The sequence below is a fragment of the Sphaerodactylus townsendi genome, linkage group LG07 (assembly GCF_021028975.2).
Source record: "Sphaerodactylus townsendi isolate TG3544 linkage group LG07, MPM_Stown_v2.3, whole genome shotgun sequence".
Lineage (NCBI taxonomy): Eukaryota > Metazoa > Chordata > Lepidosauria > Squamata > Sphaerodactylidae > Sphaerodactylus > Sphaerodactylus townsendi.
In genome coordinates, this window is record NC_059431.1 from 56386485 (window position 1) to 56405992 (window position 19508).

The window sequence follows — 19508 nt, forward strand, 5'->3', positions numbered from 1 at the left end:
TTTTGAGAAGAACTGGTGTGAAATAAAATGTTAATTTTTAGAAAAGAAATGCAAGTTTGTCAAAAACTTTGCATTCTTTGAAATTGAGATAGCAAATAACAGTTTCTCCTCATCCTTAATGGCTGTTCTTAATTTCTTGCTTGGTTTTTAATACGTGCAGGGGAGTAGCTGCAGAAAATGGTGTACAGGGCAAGCACTGAAATTGTGCTCCCCTGCCTAGACTCTGGTGCAGCAGGGCAGCAGATGTAAGGGGGAGGAAAGGGGCACTGAGGAAACCTAGTTGTGTTAACTAGAAGGAAGCAAGAGAATGACATGCACAAGCACACTGAGAAGAATGGAAGGGAGGAAGTGATGGAAAGACAGACACACGCTCATTGTGGGAAAGAAGGATGGAAAGAAGGGGAGAGGGAGAGAATGAGGGAGTGGGGGAGAGAGAGAGCTTCAGCAGCAGCAATGGGAGACCACTGCCCACACTCCCCGTGTCTCCACTTTAAAATTAAGCTTGCTTTACTTCCAGGTGCATGCTGTGGCAAGAAAGAGTCTGAAGTTACGGATAGGCCAGGGAGGATTCTCCTTCCTTGGCCTTATCCCTGCCCCCAGTCTCCCTCTTGCCATCACTCACCAGGAAGTAAAGTTAGCTTAATGTTAAAGCAATACAGGCTTTTTTTTTCAGTAAGGGGAATGTGGGACATTTTTCTCTCCACACCCCCCCCCCCCCGCCCAAAAAAGAGCCTATGTTGCTTTAAAATTTAGCGTACTTTACTTCTTGGCAAGTGATAACTGGAGGAAGATGGGGGCGAGGACAAGGCCAGGAAAGAGCATACTCCCTGGCCTGTCCGCCCCACCCCCTCCCAGTTTCTTCCTGGCTGCAGTGCTGCTCTCTTGCCTGATAGTAACTTAAACTTAATTTTTAAAGCAACCAGTGGAACGGGCAGGGAATAGGGCACAGGATGAAGAGAGGGAGTGCAATGCTCCAGTTTCTCACTCCTGGAGCAGATGGACGGAGGCTGGTAGTCAAATGTGCCCCCACGTGATGCATGGAAGTTGCACCTGGGACATGAGCTGCTTCTGCACCTCCCGTCATGATGCCTATGAATATGTGTCATGTTAATCTTCTTACCAGAACTTGCAAACTCCTATGCATCGCATCGTGTGCATTACTTTGTAAATGAAAACCTCCAAGTTTGTAAATGTGAAGGAAAAATCTGCCATTCACTTAAATTTCTACCGTGCGAAATCCACCTTAGTGGATCTTTTAGCTTTGTTGAAATGGAGTTCAGGAGCAGACTATTTAGCAGTTTATAGTTACTTTAGTTTATTATTGCACCTTTTCACTTTTCTCCATTTACACTGACTTCTTTTAAATAGGTCTGGTCACACTGAAGATGATACTCCACTGTATTTAACTAAATACCTTGAAAAAGAAGATGAAATCTTAGTTTGGAATGTGGTTCTGAGAAAGCTAGAATTTACCAGTTTATATAATATTTTGAGTGGTTATGAACTATATCCAGCTTTAAAGGTACACACATTATTTTACTTACTAAAATGTACACGTTATATAAGTGGCAGTGATATGAGCAGCTTCCAGTGTTACATTGTCCTATTCAGGTTTCAAAAATCTGTGTAGAGTGACTGAAAGCCTGTGATATCATATGAAAAAGTCAGATGTGGATGAGCCTTGCAAAGCTCCCCGGAAATTGACTCCAGGATTTTCATGTCCAGTTTTAATTATTTGGGTTGTTACAACAGCTTAAGTTTCTGGCAGTTTTCCAACAGCATCTGCATTCATATTTCCAGAACAGGGGAGAACAAACTGACAAACTGCAAGGGATCATGGGGGAGGGTACATATTGGAAAATTAAACTCCACGCCCAGAACAGCTCACTCCAAAATAAACTCAGCTTTTACAGGCTTGAGCAGGCTGATGTTTCTTCCTACTTCTCCCCGCTCCAACCCCCATTAACTCACTCTCAACAGTACCATCCTAAGGAAGCAGTTATATTTTTCTAAACCTACTGAATGCACTGGACCTGGAAGGACAGGGTAGTTCTGGTTAGGCTTGCCAGTCTGCACTGCAACTACTACTACTTCCACTGCCACTACTACCACTACCACTACTACTACCACTACTACTACCACTACCACCACTACCACTACCACTACCACTACTACTACCACTACCACTACCACTACTACTACTACTACTACTACTACTACTACTACTACTACTACTACTGCGTCTTTGTCTTTTTCTTCTCCTCCTCAAAATTATGTGCACTAGAGTAGCAAAATAAATAAAATCAGTTTCAAAAAGTCATTTCTCTTTTTTTTCCTCCAAAGAAATTTTTCTTAACACGGATTTCTCCAATATATCATCATTACGCGAATCTCCTTCGTCAAGGTTTTGAAGTGTTAACAGCTGACTACTATACCAAGTAAGTGTGTATAGATTTTAAAAGTGGACCAGTATGCCTGTCGTTAAACATACAGAATGGAAATATGCCTCACTTGTGTCAGTGAGATTCACCTTCAAGCATCATTTTTAGTACTGAAGTGCATGTTTGAAGAATATTTGTATATATGGAAAAATACAAATAAGCATACATTTTAAGTTAAATATTGATTAGAAAAAGTATTTATTGCATTTAAAAGAGTTAAGGATGGTATATATGAACATCATTTCTTTTTATCCTTCTATCTGATTGACTTATTTTAGGTGGAGACATACAGTGCCATCCAAAGGGTGGGCCTGAATCCACTCGTTGGAGCGGCAGGGCAACTGTGCCAGCACATTCGTCCTCTCCAGGGCAAAGGGGCAAAACTGTCACTGTGTGTCTGCTGCTGCCCTATGTGCTGGTGGGACGCCATGCAGGGCGCTGTGGCAGCATCCATGCACCGCTGCCAATGGAAGAGAGCTGAAATTAGTTGGCTCCCTCCTGGCCATCTGGCACGCTACACTGGTGACTGAGACATGTGACTTGCACAAACTTTTGGGTGGTGTAAGCCTGTTACATGCTATGGGGGCTTCTCAGCAGCAGGGAGGCTGTGAAGCCTCCCCACACAGTTGGGAAGCCCCTTTGGGAGTGGCGGGGTGGCGCAGTCATGGCACTGTGCCCGACCACCTGAACTCATGGATGGAGCTGATAATGATTGGTCTGACATTATCTAGTGAGCTTTGTGGTTAAATGAGGGTTTGAACAATGTCAGTTTTTTTAATTTTATTTTTTATATAATTATAAAACTACAAGATGGTGAATCAGCCACCCTACAGAGAATTAAACAGAAAAAAAAATAAAAATGGAAAAGCTGGACTGTCACCCTCCATCCCCCATTACCAAATGTGACAACAGTGTAAGAATAAAAAAGACTTCAGATTAAAAAACAAATAAAACTACATGACTTGCACCTCACCTTCATCATATATAATACATTCTATATTAAATGATCACAATCTCTCATACCAGCTTTCTAATTCCTACTGAAAATAATTTTCTCTATGCCGTTTATGATCTGAATACATATAATTGCAGAACAGATCAGCAAATATATACAGTCAAACCAATACTAGAAAATCTGAGGTCAGCCAAGCCTAAGAAGCATGGACTGTATATATAGAGACACAAGGCAATGAACTAATTGGTATATGCAATTAATTCGAGTATAAAGTCAATAGATAAGTCATACACCATTCGTAAAGATATATTGTGATTATAAGTAATATGCAACTGGATATAAATGTAATAACAAAACATACAATGAGGGCACTTAGGCAACCTAAGAAGCGTAATGGGACAGTACTTAGTAACAAATTCTCATAAACATTGTATAAGATCTCATAAACATTGTACATAAGGCAAGAAACCTGTAACATTCATATTGTGTTCCAATAAATTGAAAGAGTCAGTATCACCAATGTTCAATGAGTCAAAAATATATTCAGATATATACGAATTTTATTGTTCTCACTAGTCCTCTAAGTAACCACTGCTGTTTTAAATATATATTTTAAATACTTTCAATAACTCTTCCTGTTATATAATGTAGACTTCTAACTTTTTAATATTGGTATACTATAGAAGTCTTTTTTATTCATTGCTGATGAATTTGTTTGCTTCTTGTATATCAGAGATCTTCTGTTGGGTTCCATTGAAGGTAAAAACCAGTCCGTCTGGTACCCACTTTCTAAGGGAATATTTTTCTCCTTCAGCTCTTCTGTGAGGAATCTGTATTTTTTCTTCTTCACCAATATCTTCCATGGTAGCCCCTTCATGATTATCCAGTCCTGCCCCAGATTCTTTAATTTCTTTTTAAAATGCATGCAAATTATATCTTTGTTGATCTTAATGTCAAATATATCATGCAGTCTTGGGGTACCTTTTACTTTTGTGCCGCAAATGATTTCATGCAATATGTTTTGTCCACCTTTGCTTGTATTTCTGTAACAGGAGTAGACATATATTTTGCTAGCTCTAGTATAAAGTTCTTACAAAAAAATTCTCCATCTGATTCTGGCAGAGCACAAATTCTCAATGCAAATTCCTTCTTTCTTAACACCAGACCAATTAATTTTTCAGCCTGACATTGTTTTTCCATTGTACTTCCAGTTTCATTTCTATAGTTTTAGAGTCATCTGAAACATTTTGCAGCTCCTTAGCCAGACCTTCTTTGGGCTGGTAAAATTGGTATAGTTGAATCTGAAATTGCCCTCGTTTTGCATTTTGAATCAGCCATTGCTTGGGTTTCCCCACTAAATGTTTTCATTTCTGTGTCTTTTTAAAAAATTCAGTCAGTTATCTAGCAGGGTAGTTTCTTTCATTCTCTTCCCTTTCTCCTGGTTTCCAGCTATATCAAGATCAAGTTCTTTTATTCTGGGTGAGCTATAAATAATTTTCTAGCTTCTTAAGTTTGTACTTAGATTGTAGAAGAGCATTACATCTCCATCCTGCCACTCCTCCTCTTAATCTTCTCTAGTTTGCCCTGCTATCCCAACTCTCCTTCTGGCCCTGCTACCCCAGCTCTCTTTCTGCCCCACTACCCCAGCTCCTCTATTTTAACTTTCTGACCTATTACCCCAGCTCCTCTTTCTCTGTCTTTCTGTCCCACAACCCTAACTCTCTTTCTGTCCTCTGTGCTCACATATTCCAGCTCCCTCTGCCCACATATTCCAGCTGTTGCTCTCTCTTCCCACTCCAACTTTGTATTATCTGTGTTTCTGCCAACCTTTCCAAGCTTTTGTTCTCTCCTTGCCACCTACCCTAGCTCTCTCTGCCTGTTTCTAGCACACATTCTCTTTCTGCCCCTACTCCAACTCTCTCTCTGTTCCCCACCCCCAACCCAATTCTGGGTAACTTGTTTGGATTGCTCTGGGTAGGCATGGTGAGACCACTCCCCCCACAGCCCTGTTGTCACTGCCTCAGCTGGGGGCATTCTAAATGTGGCAAGGTCTTTCCCCTCCCTCACAAACAGCCTGGGACAGAGTGGCCTGTTCAGTCCTGGCTGCTGCTGTTGGGCTTGCTGCTGACTTACTTGAGAGTTGCCGTCCGAGGGTGGAATCCCTTGGGCGAAGTCCCTATCCAATAATCACACCACACTTTTGGCTGGGGTAAATCAATTGGCCATAGCCATTCTTTATTAATCAAGCAGAAGCATGAGGCCTAGCATGGGTCTTGATCTGGACATATAAACATCACAGCGAAGCTCCTGCGGGCGGATGCCCCGTACTGGAGCTCCGCTCCGCTGTGGGGCTCTGCTGGGCGGATGCTCCTGGCAAGAGGTGCTCCCCAGATGCCCTGTTCGGCAGGGTGGTTGCCCCTTGCCGCTGTCAGCCACTCCAAGGGGAAGGGATAGCTCTCTAGCTCCCCCTCCCCTGACCCTTCCAGATCAATACCCATGTGCCAAAACCACCACAAGAGCAATGGGGCCTGCCCCCGGCTCCCACCAAATACTTCTCACAGCCCTCGGCCACTCCCTCAGTTCTGCTGACCACTCCCCCCACAACCCTGCTGTCACCCCCTCAGCTGGGGGCATTCTAAATGTGGCGAGGTCTTTCCTCTCTCCCACAAACAGCCTGGCACAGAGTGGCCTGTTCAGTCCTGGCTGCTGTTGCTGGGCTTGATGCTGACTTACTTGAGAGTTGGCTCAGTTAAAAAACAGGACAACTCTGAGAGGACCCTAGAGCTTTAAGACCCCATAGCTTTAAGACTTTAAGGTGTTACCGGCTGAGTGAGGAGTCTGGGAGTTGTAATCCCTCTGTACATGAGAAATTGCACCTTCTTGACTACATCTCCCTGACTGCTTTGCTTTTTTAAGCTCATTATCAGGAACATGCTGTTTAATTATATAGTAAGGTTCTTCCAAATTCTCAGATATAAGTGGAGATGGAACCTTGTAATAGGGTTAAACAGTACATTGTTTTTTATGCTGACACTTGTCACCACTAGCCACCACTTGTCACCACTTGTCACATATTAGCATCAATTTATCTGTGTCATGAACTTTATGTTAAGAAGTGGGGAGGCATAAGGACCCACAGTATATTGTGAAGCACAGGGCTTCAATGTTGGTTTGGGTTTTCTAGCAGTTCCAGGATAGCTGTTGAAATTTTAATTGGAATTGTTTGTTTTTACTTGTTTTTTACTTGCAATGTCTGTGTAGGTGCAATCATATTTTTCCCAGGTTAGAGACATTTTTAAAGTGCTCCGATTTTCAAGCAAACCTGAGGACTGCCACAGGTTTGTAGAAACCTGTTCCCTGGATGCTTTTGTTGCCTGGCATTTTGAGATGAATGGTTAGGCCAGTGGGAACTAAGATACGTGATTGTCTGAGAAACCTATTAATCAAAGAACATAATTATAAATAGGCAACTCCTGGTATATATGCTGAACAGTGGCACAGCAGATAACTTTACTCAGCATTCAAGGTGGCCCCCTGTCCAGAGGACTGTGGCAAACCCTATAGGTCAGTGATGGTGAACCTTTTCGAGACTGAGTGCCCAGATTGCAACCCAAAACCTACTTATTTATTGCAAAGTGCCAACACAGCAATTTAACCTGAATACTGAGGTTTTAGTTTAGAAAAAACGGTTGGCTCCGAGGCGTGCGTTACTCGGGAGTAAGCTTGGTGGTAGTTGGTGACTTTGCTTTGAAGCAACCATGCAACTCTTGCAACAGGTGAATCACGACCCTAGGAAGGTTTACTCAGAAGCAAGCCCCATTGCCAGCAACTGAGCTTACTCCCAGGTAAAGGATCGCACTTTCGTTCTTCGCATGAAAATCAGTGGCGTTTAACAGTGCTTAACAAGGTAACCTACACTGCTTCCTCAAAACTAGGTCTTAGGTTTAATGCTAATAGAGCCCAGTGGCCCAGGCCAGCCTAGATGTGTGTGTGGAGGGGTGGGGGCGACTCTGTTTGCTTCTGCCCACAGAGAGGGCTCTGAGTGCCACCACTGCTATAGGTGCTGGATGCTCATCTAGGATTCCACTCACTCCCAGGACAACCCCTCCCCTGGTCTTTGTTTGCTGGGACACTAAATCTTCACTTGTAGATGTAGGGTTTGGGGCACTTGAATCAGATTGGTTGCTTTCTGAGTCATAGGTCGAATCCCCACTACCGTCTTAGGTAGGTTTCAGAACACAAACTAACCTGGTTTGAGGGACGACCTCCCCATTGCTTGCGTGGCAGATTCCGTTTCTGGCACTCGTTCTCCCCGTTAATCCGTGTTCCGGCAGGACCTGGTTGCAAGTGGCATAGACCCCATTAACACGGTTCACAACTGATCCGAGGGGAGGGATGAGGGTTGAAACCCTGACTAGTTTCCTGCCCTGGAGTGTGATGTGGAATTCGGGCAACCAATCAGCGCTGCTATGTGCACGCAGCCTTTCCTTGGTTTCGTTTCCACTTTTGCGATCGGCCAGCAGAAAGAAGGGGAAGTAAACGTTAAACAGTCAAACGTGTAACTTTGAATTGTTAATGGTTTACACTGGTAACAATGGACTGTTTACACAGTTAAACAGTCAAATGTTACACTTTCACACGTTGGTTTTTTTCATCACGCCCCTACAATGTATGTTTCCGCAGTGGGAAAAGGTCCCGCCCCATCAAGGCACGCCAGCCAATCAGGGGAGACCGGCGAAGCAAGCTCGCCTGGTAGTGGGGATTGCTAAGAGTTCTGCATCGGGGTGTGTTTGCTGTGTGCTTGCTGTGGTGGGGAGGGAGAAACTCCGATGAAGAGGACACGGTTTCACAACGAACAGGTTTGGATCTGCGTGCAAATTTCAAGTGGGGATTCGACCATAGATAGCAGATTGGGAACCTATAAAATTACAAGATAGAATAATAGCTTTGTAAATTAAAAAGCTGAGTCTAGCCACATGCTGAAAGCAAGTCATATACCACCTGTCCTATTTCACTTCCCAAACAAATTATGAAATCCAAACCAGAACAAGTGAATTGTATGCACAGAAAGATTTGTGATGAATTCAACAGTGCATATGCACTGAATGCTGAAATACAAAATGTTTGATTTATTTCTTTTTGTATGCTCATATTCATTTTCATTTTGTTTCAAGATTTGAAATAGAAAAGGTCTTTAGGACAGCATGTTCGCTTGGTCTCCATGACTGTTTAGACCTGGCTTCTGAAATCTTCACCAAGTGGATGGGCAGTCCCAAGCATGAGTAAATACTGTTTAGATATGTACTTTGTATAAAGTTATGGTTAATTATTTGTTATATTATTTCGTACATTTTTAGGCCATCTCTCTAAGGAACTTGCCAAAAGTGGCCTACAGAAAAAAAACTTAATTTAAAACTTAAAATGATATCGTAGTTAATTAAAACCAAGCATTATAAATCAAACTAGAGAATAAAACATACATCACTAAGCAGTTTAAAATAAATGTAACAATTGTTAAGCTAAAAGGATAATCATATTCATATAACCTATGGAAAGTAAGAATATCACTTTGAGATTTGATTACTATAGTTGCTTGTGACTGCACTGCATGGGCGTATATAATTCATATTTAGATGGCCCTTTATGGAAAGTTCCGTGGTAGATCTGGGAATGGTGACTATATTGCTGTTGCCATTATTGTGTATTTAATAAAAATATTGATCTACAATTTTAATATTTTTGCCACATTGCTGTCAACATGACTTTCTTTCTATGACTTCAAAGAGATTTGGTTGGGGAGTTTTTGTTTCAGGGTATGTTCAGCATTATTACCCACTACCCTGTTTACAGCCAGGCAGGCGTTACCCATCAGCTGGCTTTTTGCTTGTGTCTGGGGGGTGGGGCAATATTTTACGGGTTCTCTATCATCCATACATACTTTAATTTTTAACATAATCTTTCATTTTTATCTTTAATCTTAATAGATTGATATCCAATTCCAAAGCCTTTATTGGCATTATAAATTACAGAGTTAGTAAAAAGGGGCATTTATTTACTAACTGAGACATTAAAACATTAAAATACATTAAAACAACGTTGAACATTCACAACATTCATGCACACATAAAATAATTTAGCCGTTACTACTATGTAATAATAGATTGATATATCAATCTATCACTAGATTTATCAGTCTATCAATCTATTAATAGGTTGATATGTCAACATAAAAAGGGAAAAAGTTTGAATATGGCCTCTGTACACTTTGCTCGAATGCTGATTATCTTTTATGGTGGGAAGTGAGGAGGGAGTAATGGCAGCATGCAAACTGCAAAACCGCAAAAGGATAACATGAACCGCTATTTGCTAAGGCCCCCCAGGTTCTCGATCATCCATTTCCCGATGTGCTGTAAATCCAAGACCGATGGGCTTTTCCCAGTATGGTCTAGAATAATTGATTTTTTGTGTATAAAACTACAAGCCTGGAGACATCCCAGTCCATTGATCAAATGCAGGGGCAAATTGGATTGACTGACTAGTCTTTTAATTTTTACATTTTTTAGTATTAGTATTGATTTATCAATCTATCAATATGGTTATTTAATTTTAAAAAAATCTAAAGATATGCAGGAGCTGGGAGGCCACCGGCAATAGAAGTGATACAGCAGGACAGGAAATGGTAGCAGTTGGCAAGCTGAGGGGAAAGCAAACTGAGGGGGAAGCGTGCAGAGCAGCATGAGGGAGTAGAGGGATAAGACTAGGTGAACTGGTTGCAGGTGGAGGGCCAGTACCAAGCTGTGGTCACTGGCAAATCATCCCACTCAGGCAGAGAAGCAAAATTAAAGTGGTGCTATAAGTGGATTTGCTTGCTGTGGAGAGAATGGAAAGTGAAAGTGGGGCTGGAGGAAATACATATGTAGAAGAAATCTTGCCATGATGGACACTCACCTCTACCACACAGCAAACATCTTGTGCGTAATCGGCCAGTGAGAAATATATACCAATATTCTTTAAAGGAAAATACTTTATTTCTTTATGTAAATTATTTTAATTCTGAAACCACTATGTGTTGTATTTTGAAGACCCTTGATATCATGTTCTATTTTACAGGGTTACTTTTTGTATTAGCCCAGCCATTTGTTGCTATGGCATCCAAATGGGTAGTGACAAAGAATGGGACTTTGCATGGAAAATGTACAATAGTGGTGATTTAAAAATGTATAACAAATATGGAGCATTTTCTGCCCTGACATGTACCCGTGAGCCGTGGATACTTCAAAGGTGAACATTATTAACTTACAGTACTAGTATATTCAAGAAAATTATGTCTTTCCAAATTAAGGAGAAACGCAAATAATCAGAATATATAATTCATATGTTTAGTTTTTGTATGGACAGGAAGTTTCTAAACCATTTTGTGACCCTGTAATAATTATTATTACTTGTTTACAAACAGGAATATTTTATCTGGATTGGGGTGCTGTGTGGTTTCCGGGCTGTATGGCCGTGTTCTAGCAGCATTCTCTCCTAACGTTTCGCCTGCATATGTGGCTGGCATCTTCAAACATACAGGGTATCTTTAGGAGACTCTCCTGATAAGAGTACCCAATTATTGTGAAGTTTGGTTCAGGGAGTCAAATACGATGGATCCCCAAAGGAGTAGCCCCCATCTCCCATTAGAAACAATTGGAAACAATGGGAGATGGAGGCAAACACTTTCGGGGCCCATAGAATTGGATCCCCTGAACCAAACTTCACCAAACCTGAGTGCTTTTATCAGGAGAGTCTCTCAAAGCCACCCTGCAAGTTTAGTACCTCTACCGTTTAAAATGCCCTCCTCCCCAACGGAACCCCCCCTAAATTCCCCATAATCTCAAATGGAGCTAATTTTTTTGGGGGGGGGGATCCAAATATTTTCGGGCTTCCTGATAAAGGTATTCACCTTTTGTTGGCTTTGCTAATGATTTTAAATACAACATTATCTAAATTTTCAAAAGCCGGCTTGCATGGAGGCCAGGGGGGTGCTTGGGGAACAGGTCCAAGCCCCTGAGCCCCACTCCCCAGCCTCCGGGCAGGCTGGCTTTTGAAAACCAGCTTTTGAAAGCTTTTAAATGCTGGCCTGCACAGAGGTCAGGGGCAGGGTTTGGCAGCAGGTGGCCCAGGTGGGCAACACAGCCGTACACCCACTGCTGAGCCCCTGCCCCGCCTCCCTATAGGCCAGCTCCTGGGGCCAGGACTTGGTGGCATGCAGCTGGGGCGCATGCCGTTTAGTCACGTGGGGGGACTTCCTGCACCCCCTCATGTGACCGAAAGGCGTGTGCCCGGGAACATGTTGGTACGCTCCTGCTTGAGAGTCAGGATACCCTTTAGTGGAATCTGCTGTTCACTGAAGTCCTTTCAAAAGGCAGTATGGCTGTGTAAGGCCTGTGTCTTTGGATAACATTAGCTGGCATACTATTGGGAATTCTTCCTTCTGCCACACTACTTCAGAATTTTCTCCCTGATTATTATTTGGCAGGATCCAACTGCAGTGACATACAATATTAAAGTTCAAGATGGATTCCTTCTGAATCATAAATAAATATTTGATTATTGGAGCTTAACTAATAATTCTGATTGACACTTGGAACCCTGGACTAAAACTCAGACCCACTGAAACAAAAAATAAAATTAATGGTAACCCTAGCTGGCATCTGATTGGAGCCTTATAAAGCTATCGTTTAACAACTGGCAATTCCATACACAGTCCTGGTTTCCGAGGAGCTTAATTTGCAAGTTCCCAATGGAAAACCCAGTCCTAATGTGACACAGATGCCTGATTTGTACTGGGACCATGTTGTGACATAGAAGGGGGTTCTGCCTCCCCCTGTGCTGTTTTTTCCACCTACAATCAGGCTAGGAGGGCATTACTTGCCCCATTAGGGGCCTGTATGTGCAAGTATTCAGTGCACATACAGCACCCCAGCGGGTCAGTAATGCCTCCCAGGCCATTTCAGCTGTTAAAAATGGCATGCTAGAGCACTTCCTCCCTCTGCACAAGGGCCATTGGAACTGAGCTCCCACAGAGAATCGTGGCTATGTGATTGCAATTCCCAATAGTAGCTACATGGATAAGAAATTTGGAGAGTTAAAAAAAGTAAAGATGAGGTTTTTAAAATTATGTGGAAGTACCAAAATCACCATTCAAAACTATATGTCCTGATTATGTGACAGAGCCACAGCCGTGCAAAGTATATTCCTGAAAATGAAGGGTTTTACTGCATATTGTAAAATGTAGCAAGATGAAAGCATACTTATAAACTATATTTTTTCTGTATTATGAAGTTTCAGTATTAAATGCACTTCTCTACAGATACCTACAGTATACCCTCAACGAGTCAATAATTTCATCAGACCTGGTAACAGACGTTATTGGTTCTGTAGCAGCAACTGAGGTTGGCTACCGAATAGCATTGAATTTTTTAACAGAAAATTGGTTGGTTTTAAGTGAAAGGTAATGGAAGGACTGAAATAACTTTTCTTATACTTTTAATCCTAAACATCATTTCTTAGCAGCTATTATAGTTTACTATTGATTATCAATAGAAAAAAGATGTAATTCAAAAAGCAGTGGTCATTGTTACCAGTTAGCAGACACAACCAGTATAAAAGGGGGATCAGCAAGGACTCATGGGATGGAGTAATTCCATTTTCCTCTTTTTCGCTCTTTACTTTCTCTCCCCTTACATCCTGCACCCACCCACATGCTTGACTCATCATTCCCTCCTTCCTGCCTGGAATGAGAAGTTTGGGGTACGACGGTGAGACAATTAGAAGACAAACTTGAACTGGCTCCCACTTTCCCTTTTCACCTATTCCTGGTGACTGCCGCCATATTGTGGCAGTTCCTTTTGGCTTATTACAGCCTCCCAAAATGTGGTCTGAGCAACATCAGTTTGTATGTCAGAAAGAGAGGACGGGGGAGAGGGATGTATGTGCATGCACAAGTATCACTATTAACTTGGGGGAATATACTTCAAAATCCAGTTTTCTGGAAATTTGGGAGTTCCTGTAGATTTGCCATACCCTATGTTAGTTATTAGGTGTAAGGATGTTTACCAATGATGGTTTTTTGAATCTGTTCTCCTTAAAGCTAAAATATGTGTGGTATAGGAATTTTGTGAACAGATCTGCCAGGTTTTCATTTTAAAGCAGTTTTAGGACTTTTGATTTTGAATCAGAAAGTGGAACTGTGGAAAGGGAATTTAAATCTTTTGCCCCTTGTTATTTCTAAATCTGAATTGTTTCCTGGAGCTCCTTTAAGTGTCCAGAAGAAAATAATCTAAAGTTGCAACACAGCATCTTTTTAATGGTGGCTACTGGTAGCATAGATTGGGATTAAGGAAACAGGACACGAGAAAAGATTGATATCTATCTCTCTTCGCCCCCTTAAGCCAAACAAAATTTTAGCACCCTGAGATTTAGTTACAGATGTCTGGTATCATCTGTATTTTGGCCTACATTGTATTTATGTATATTTTCTCTTTCTCATGTCAATCATGGTGGCATAGGTTTAGCATCTTATCAAAATGCTTTGTCATATTTATGAATGTTCCTAATACTTTCTGTTACAGGCATGGATATGAACCATTAGTTCGTTTCTTAAAAGCTACACAACATTTTATGACCACAGACTTGCAAATCCAAATGGTAAGTAGATTAATAAAAACAAAATAATTAAATATCTTAGAACAATGTGAATAACTCGGAAAAAATCTAGGTGTGTGTCTGAAATTAATTCTAGTATTCTACTGGATGTTACACTCATCAGCAAGGCACATACAAGCAAAAAATTCTGCATATTTGAGAAACTTCCAAAGTATGAAAAATTGTTAATTGTTAAACTAAAAATAAGGAAAAGAAGAAAAAGAGAACATGGATGCTTTGGGGGAAGATTCTGAGGCAGCTGTTTTCTTGACTGGAAAATGTCCATTTTCCACTGCAGTGTCTTTCATACGTATTCTTTAAACACTGGCGGCCCAAAATCAAAAGGGGAGACTCAAGCTTTAATTACAGAATTGGTAGCATGTAAGCAAAATTCTCCTTAAAGTTAGCTTATTTGGGAACCTACTAGACTAAAACTGTAATTATTTGAGGTAAATAGAAATAGCTGTTTCATAGCTATCTGAATGGAAAGACAAGACGCAGCTGTAGGCAAACAACAAAAGTTTATTTAGCAGAAAATAAAATATTTAGGAAGGTAGAATCATAGAGTTGGAAGAGATCACGAGGACCATCAAGTCCAACCCCCTGCCATGCAGGAACACATAATCCCCTTCCCTCCCCTCCCTTGCATGCCACCCTCACCCCCTCTCCTCCCTCCAGTAGGGTGGGTGGGCCATGTCCAGATGCTGGGCCCCCTCCCCTTCCCTTCCTTGCATGCCACCCCTCCCTCCCCTCTCCCTCCCTCCACTAGGGTGGGCGGGCCAGGTCCCTCCCCTTTCCTCCCCTCCTGACATGCACCTTTCACTGCCTCCCCTTCCCTTGCATGCCACCCCTCCTGACATATGTTCATCCAGCCTCTGTTTAAAAACCTTCAACAAAGAAGACTCCACCACTCTTCAAGGCAATGAATTCCACTGTTGAACAGCCCTGACAGTCAGAAAGATTTTCCTAATGTTTAGGTGGAATTTCTTTTCCTGCACCTTGAATCCATTATTCCGTGCCCTAGTCTCTGAGGCAGCAGAAAACAAGCTTGCTCCCTCTTCAACATGGCATTCCTTCAAATATTTAAACATAGCTAACATGTTCCCCCCTTAAACCTTTACTTCTACAAACTGAACATCCCTAGTTCCCTCATCCTCTCTTCGTAGGGCATGGATTCCAGACCTTTTACCATTTTAGTTGCCCTTCTCTGGACACGTTCCAGCTTGTCAATGTCCTTCTTAAATTGCAGTGCCCGGAACTGAACACAGTACTCTAGGTGAGGTCTGACAAATGCAGAGTAGAGTGGTGCTATTACCTCCCTCGATCTAGACACTATACTCCTAATGATGCATCCCAGAATTGCATCCCAGAATTGGCTTTCTTGGCTTCCATATCACACTGCTGACTCATGTTCAGTTTGTGGTCTTCTAAGACTCCCAGATCCCTTTCACATGTAGTGTTGTCAAGCCAGGAGTCATCCAACCTATGTCTGTCCATTTCATTTTTTTCTGCCTAAGTGGAGAATCTGACATTTATCTCTGTTGAAATTAATCGTGTTAGTTTTGGCCCAGCTCTCTAATATGTCCAGATCATTTTGAATCCTGCCCCTGTCCTCCAGGGTATTAGCTACCCCTCCTAATGTGGTAAGGATCTTGTAAGGAAATGTTTCGGTATTATAAAGTGAACTGCTTGTCAACCCTGTAGGTTACAAGCTTCTCCAGTGAGAGTAACTATTCTGGAACTGAACCTCTGTTAATATAAATACACCTTGAGGGTAAATTTCTCCTAACAGGTTACCTCAGCAGGTTCAAGGCTGTTCTTTTACTAGACAGAGCTCTTGTCCACGGAACCTGTATGTGTATGCTGGGAATGCAGGATGCTTATTTGCTTCATTGAAACAAGCTTTCTCCCCCATATTGGCCCCAAACCCTAACTAAAAAGCCAAGTAAAAGTCATGTGCTGACACTCAGGGTCACCAGAATTCCATGTCTGAGAAAAAAACTTCTTCCCCTCCTCTGTTAAGCTGAGATTCAATTACCCCCTCACCTTCAGTGGCGTTTTATGCATTCTGATTGGCTGACAATCACCTGGATTCGTGTGAGACCAAAATCACAAGGCTTGCTTCACAGTGCTGGAGGAGAGGTGGGACTTCGGGGGATGATCAGCACAACTCATTTTGCCTTTTATTAAAGCTCTGTACCACACTTGGCTCCTGGTCTTGTGTTAGCAGAGAGTATAGAGCTTTTCCGTATTCTGCATCCAATTGTGTAATCTATTTTATTCCTGTACTGGTTTTTAGGCAATGCCCATGTGTAATAAGGAGCCGCGTGGAGTAGTGGTTAAGTGCTTGCACTGCCACTCACACGGTCAGGAGTTCGAGCCCCCTGTGGGTCAGATATGATGGCAGCTGGCTCATGGTCAACTCAGCCATCCATCCATTTCTTGGTTGGTACATGAGTACCTAGCTCATAGCTAGGGGGTAAAGAATAGCCAGGGAAAGCAATGGCAAACAACCCCACAAAAGCAGCTTGCCTATAAAATCACTGCAGTGGTACCCCAGGGTCGGATACGACTGAAGGGGAAACTTTACCTTTTACCATGTGTACTATCATCTATTTGGTTGCCTGAAACATGTTGGCAATTAAAAAAATTGTTGTCATTACAGAATTCTATGTTGCTCTCCTGCTTCATTTCTTGCTCCTAGTCCAAATATGCCAACAATATTTCATTCTATATTGTTTCCCATTTTTGTGTTCAGTCACCTGTGATAATCAGCAAATCTTGTTTAGTTATATAATCAATTTCTTCCTAGACACTTGCATAAAAGCTGTGAACTTCTTCCTCATTAGCATCTGTAGTTTGGGCATACTCAGATCAGATGAAACCCAGCTTCTTCTCCCCTCCCCCCATTTGTCTCTGGTCAGGCTTTAATACCCACAAGAAAAGTATAACCAACTGGTCAGAGCAGCTGCTGCCAGCTCTGACCATTCTGAAAAGGGATTACCTGCAATTGCAGTCATAATTAAGAAAAATAATAATGTGAATGGATGTCATTTGGTCTTGAATTATTCTTCAATATTGTCCTCCTGTGGAGAACAAAATATAGGGTTTGGGGAGTAGTATGCAGGATATTAATTATGATAGGGAGAAAATGTGCCAGCCAAAAGTGATAATGCCATTTTGAATAACTCACTATATTTATTATTTGTTTTAGTTCCAGGTTTTTCTTAACAATACAGTTACAGAAGAAGAAAGAATAGTTCCCAATGACCTACTGCTGTCAGCAAAATCTAAAAATAAAGAAAAGAAAAAAGCAATAGCAGAAACTATCATGTGGCTACAGAAAAATACAGATGGCTAAAATTTGAGAACTCTTCCAAATATACATTTCCCCCCTCCGTATATATGGGTTGCTGGATTCTAACACTTAAAAAGTAACAAGTTATTCTATAATCAGAAATGTCAATTCATGTTTCTAAGGCAGCCTTATGATACGTGAGTGCAAATCAGGCAAACATAGTTTCAAATTGATACTCAAATGGATACTTAGGACATCGCTATGAAAAAAGATATTTCATCTCAGCAAAATTCTTGCTTTGTGAGAACACATGTTTAAGAGCTGAGCCTAAACAGAAGCAAAAGGAACATCTTGACATTGTACCAGATGAACTGAGTTAATCAATTTTTAGTGCTTGAAATCCATGACAAGAAAGCAGAAGGAACAAATATAACCTCTGTTCTGTGGCTGATTTGTTTTGTATACAGCTATGGGGCTTAATATTCATTTTTTAAAAAATAAGCTTATGAAATTGAGATAATGGCAGTAATATCTGAATCACATACACTGTGAGGCTACACCACATGATTTTGTCTTCCGATATGACCAAGCAGTGTTCTGAAGAAGTACCATGCTCATTCTTTTACACTACAGTATTCATCAGCTCTCTTTAAATCATTTTGGGGAAAAACTACAGATTACTAGCACTCTCACTCTGTTAAGCCCATTAAATAGGTAAAAAGGGAGAAGACTATTAGTGTTATGGCAAGGTCATTTGTTTATGAAATACAGATATATTTATTTGCATATAAGAAAGTGAAATTGCACTGATAAAGCCTTTGTATTCAAATTTAACTGGTTGCTGAGAGACAACAAAACTCTCAATGGAGAAAAATAGGAAAACTAAAATATGGAATTGCAATGCAGTATTATAAAAATAGTTATAAACCAGGAAAATTCCGTAGATATCTGGTGTGGCATATATAAGAAACTGGAGTCCCCTTTGTGCTTTTTCCAGATTTCCTTTCTATCACTACTATCATAAGGCATGAAGGAAACTTTTGGGCAGAAGTTTACAAACCTCATTAACACAGGACAATTAAAGTAGCTGCAGTAAGCCCATTGTCTCCCTTGATATTGCAAGCTAGAAGTGAGGAAAAAAGATGGTGTGCATTGATTTTGTTACCTTTTGCCCTTTAGAACAAGTTGCAGCAAATTTGTGATACTTGAGATTCATGCCAGGTAAAGGTTACCAATCATTTGGGGTGGGGGTGGGGAAGGGCCAAGGGAAGATTGATTTAGCACCATCACCTCAATTGAAATATATTGCCGAAGAATTTTATTCAGCGTCTGACTGGCTGCTTTGTGAGCAGCCTTTTGTACAAAACCACTTACCCTTACCTAGCTTGTATGTGACCACTTTCCCTTTCTTGTGTTTATATAATGTTATCTTTTTAATTAATAAGTGTTCTGTAATTGAAATAGCCAAAATGTGTAAATATTGACCAAAGTAATTTTGATAAGAAAATATGTTTCTAATATTTTTCTGATTTTTCTCTATGGTTCTCTATGTTGGGCATTTAAAATGCATTGTTTTGTGATGCTCCATTCTTGAGCAGATAGAAATTTAGGACAACCTGCTTGAAGACTGCCAGTGAAGGGGAGCTTGCCTGTTCCCTAGGCAGCTGATTCCATGGCTGTACTACTCTAATTCCCCACCCCACCCCCAATATCCAGCTTGTGCCTCTCTGCCTGTAATTTTAACTCACTATTGCAAGTCTCATCCTTTGCCACCAACAGAAACATTAATGTGCCATCCTCTAAGTGACAACCTTTCAAATAAGGAAAGCAATCATGTCTCTTCTCAACCTCCTGTTTTCCAGACTGAACATTCCCAAGTCTCTCAGCGTCTCCTCGTGGAGCTTGGTTTCCAGGCCTCTGATCATCTTCGCCACCCTCCTTTGCACCTGCCCCATTATGTCCAAATTCTTTTTAAAGTGAGGCCTCCAGAACTGCACACAGTACTCCAGGTGTGTTTGGCCTGACCAATGTGGTATGCAGTGGAATTCAAATCTTGTGATTTGAATGTTATGCCTCTGTTGATACACACCAAAATAGCATTAGTCTTTTTTGCCGCTTCATCACAGTG

General features: G+C 41.3%; 1 protein-coding gene across 1 annotated transcript in view; it reads left to right on the forward strand.

Moving 5' to 3' along the window:
• The window catches only part of LVRN (laeverin), a 53319-nt gene extending 34414 nt beyond the window's left edge, over nt 1-18905 (forward strand). The window contains exons 14-20 of the mRNA XM_048503121.1: nt 1369-1522; nt 2344-2438; nt 8571-8678; nt 10507-10677; nt 12749-12889; nt 14010-14085; nt 17297-18905. Of these exons, the coding sequence (XP_048359078.1) occupies nt 1369-1522; nt 2344-2438; nt 8571-8678; nt 10507-10677; nt 12749-12889; nt 14010-14085; nt 17297-17443 (892 nt within the window). The 3' untranslated portion in view covers nt 17444-18905. The remainder of the gene's footprint in view (nt 1-1368; nt 1523-2343; nt 2439-8570; nt 8679-10506; nt 10678-12748; nt 12890-14009; nt 14086-17296) is intronic.
• Nucleotides 18906-19508: the final 603 nt, after the last annotated feature.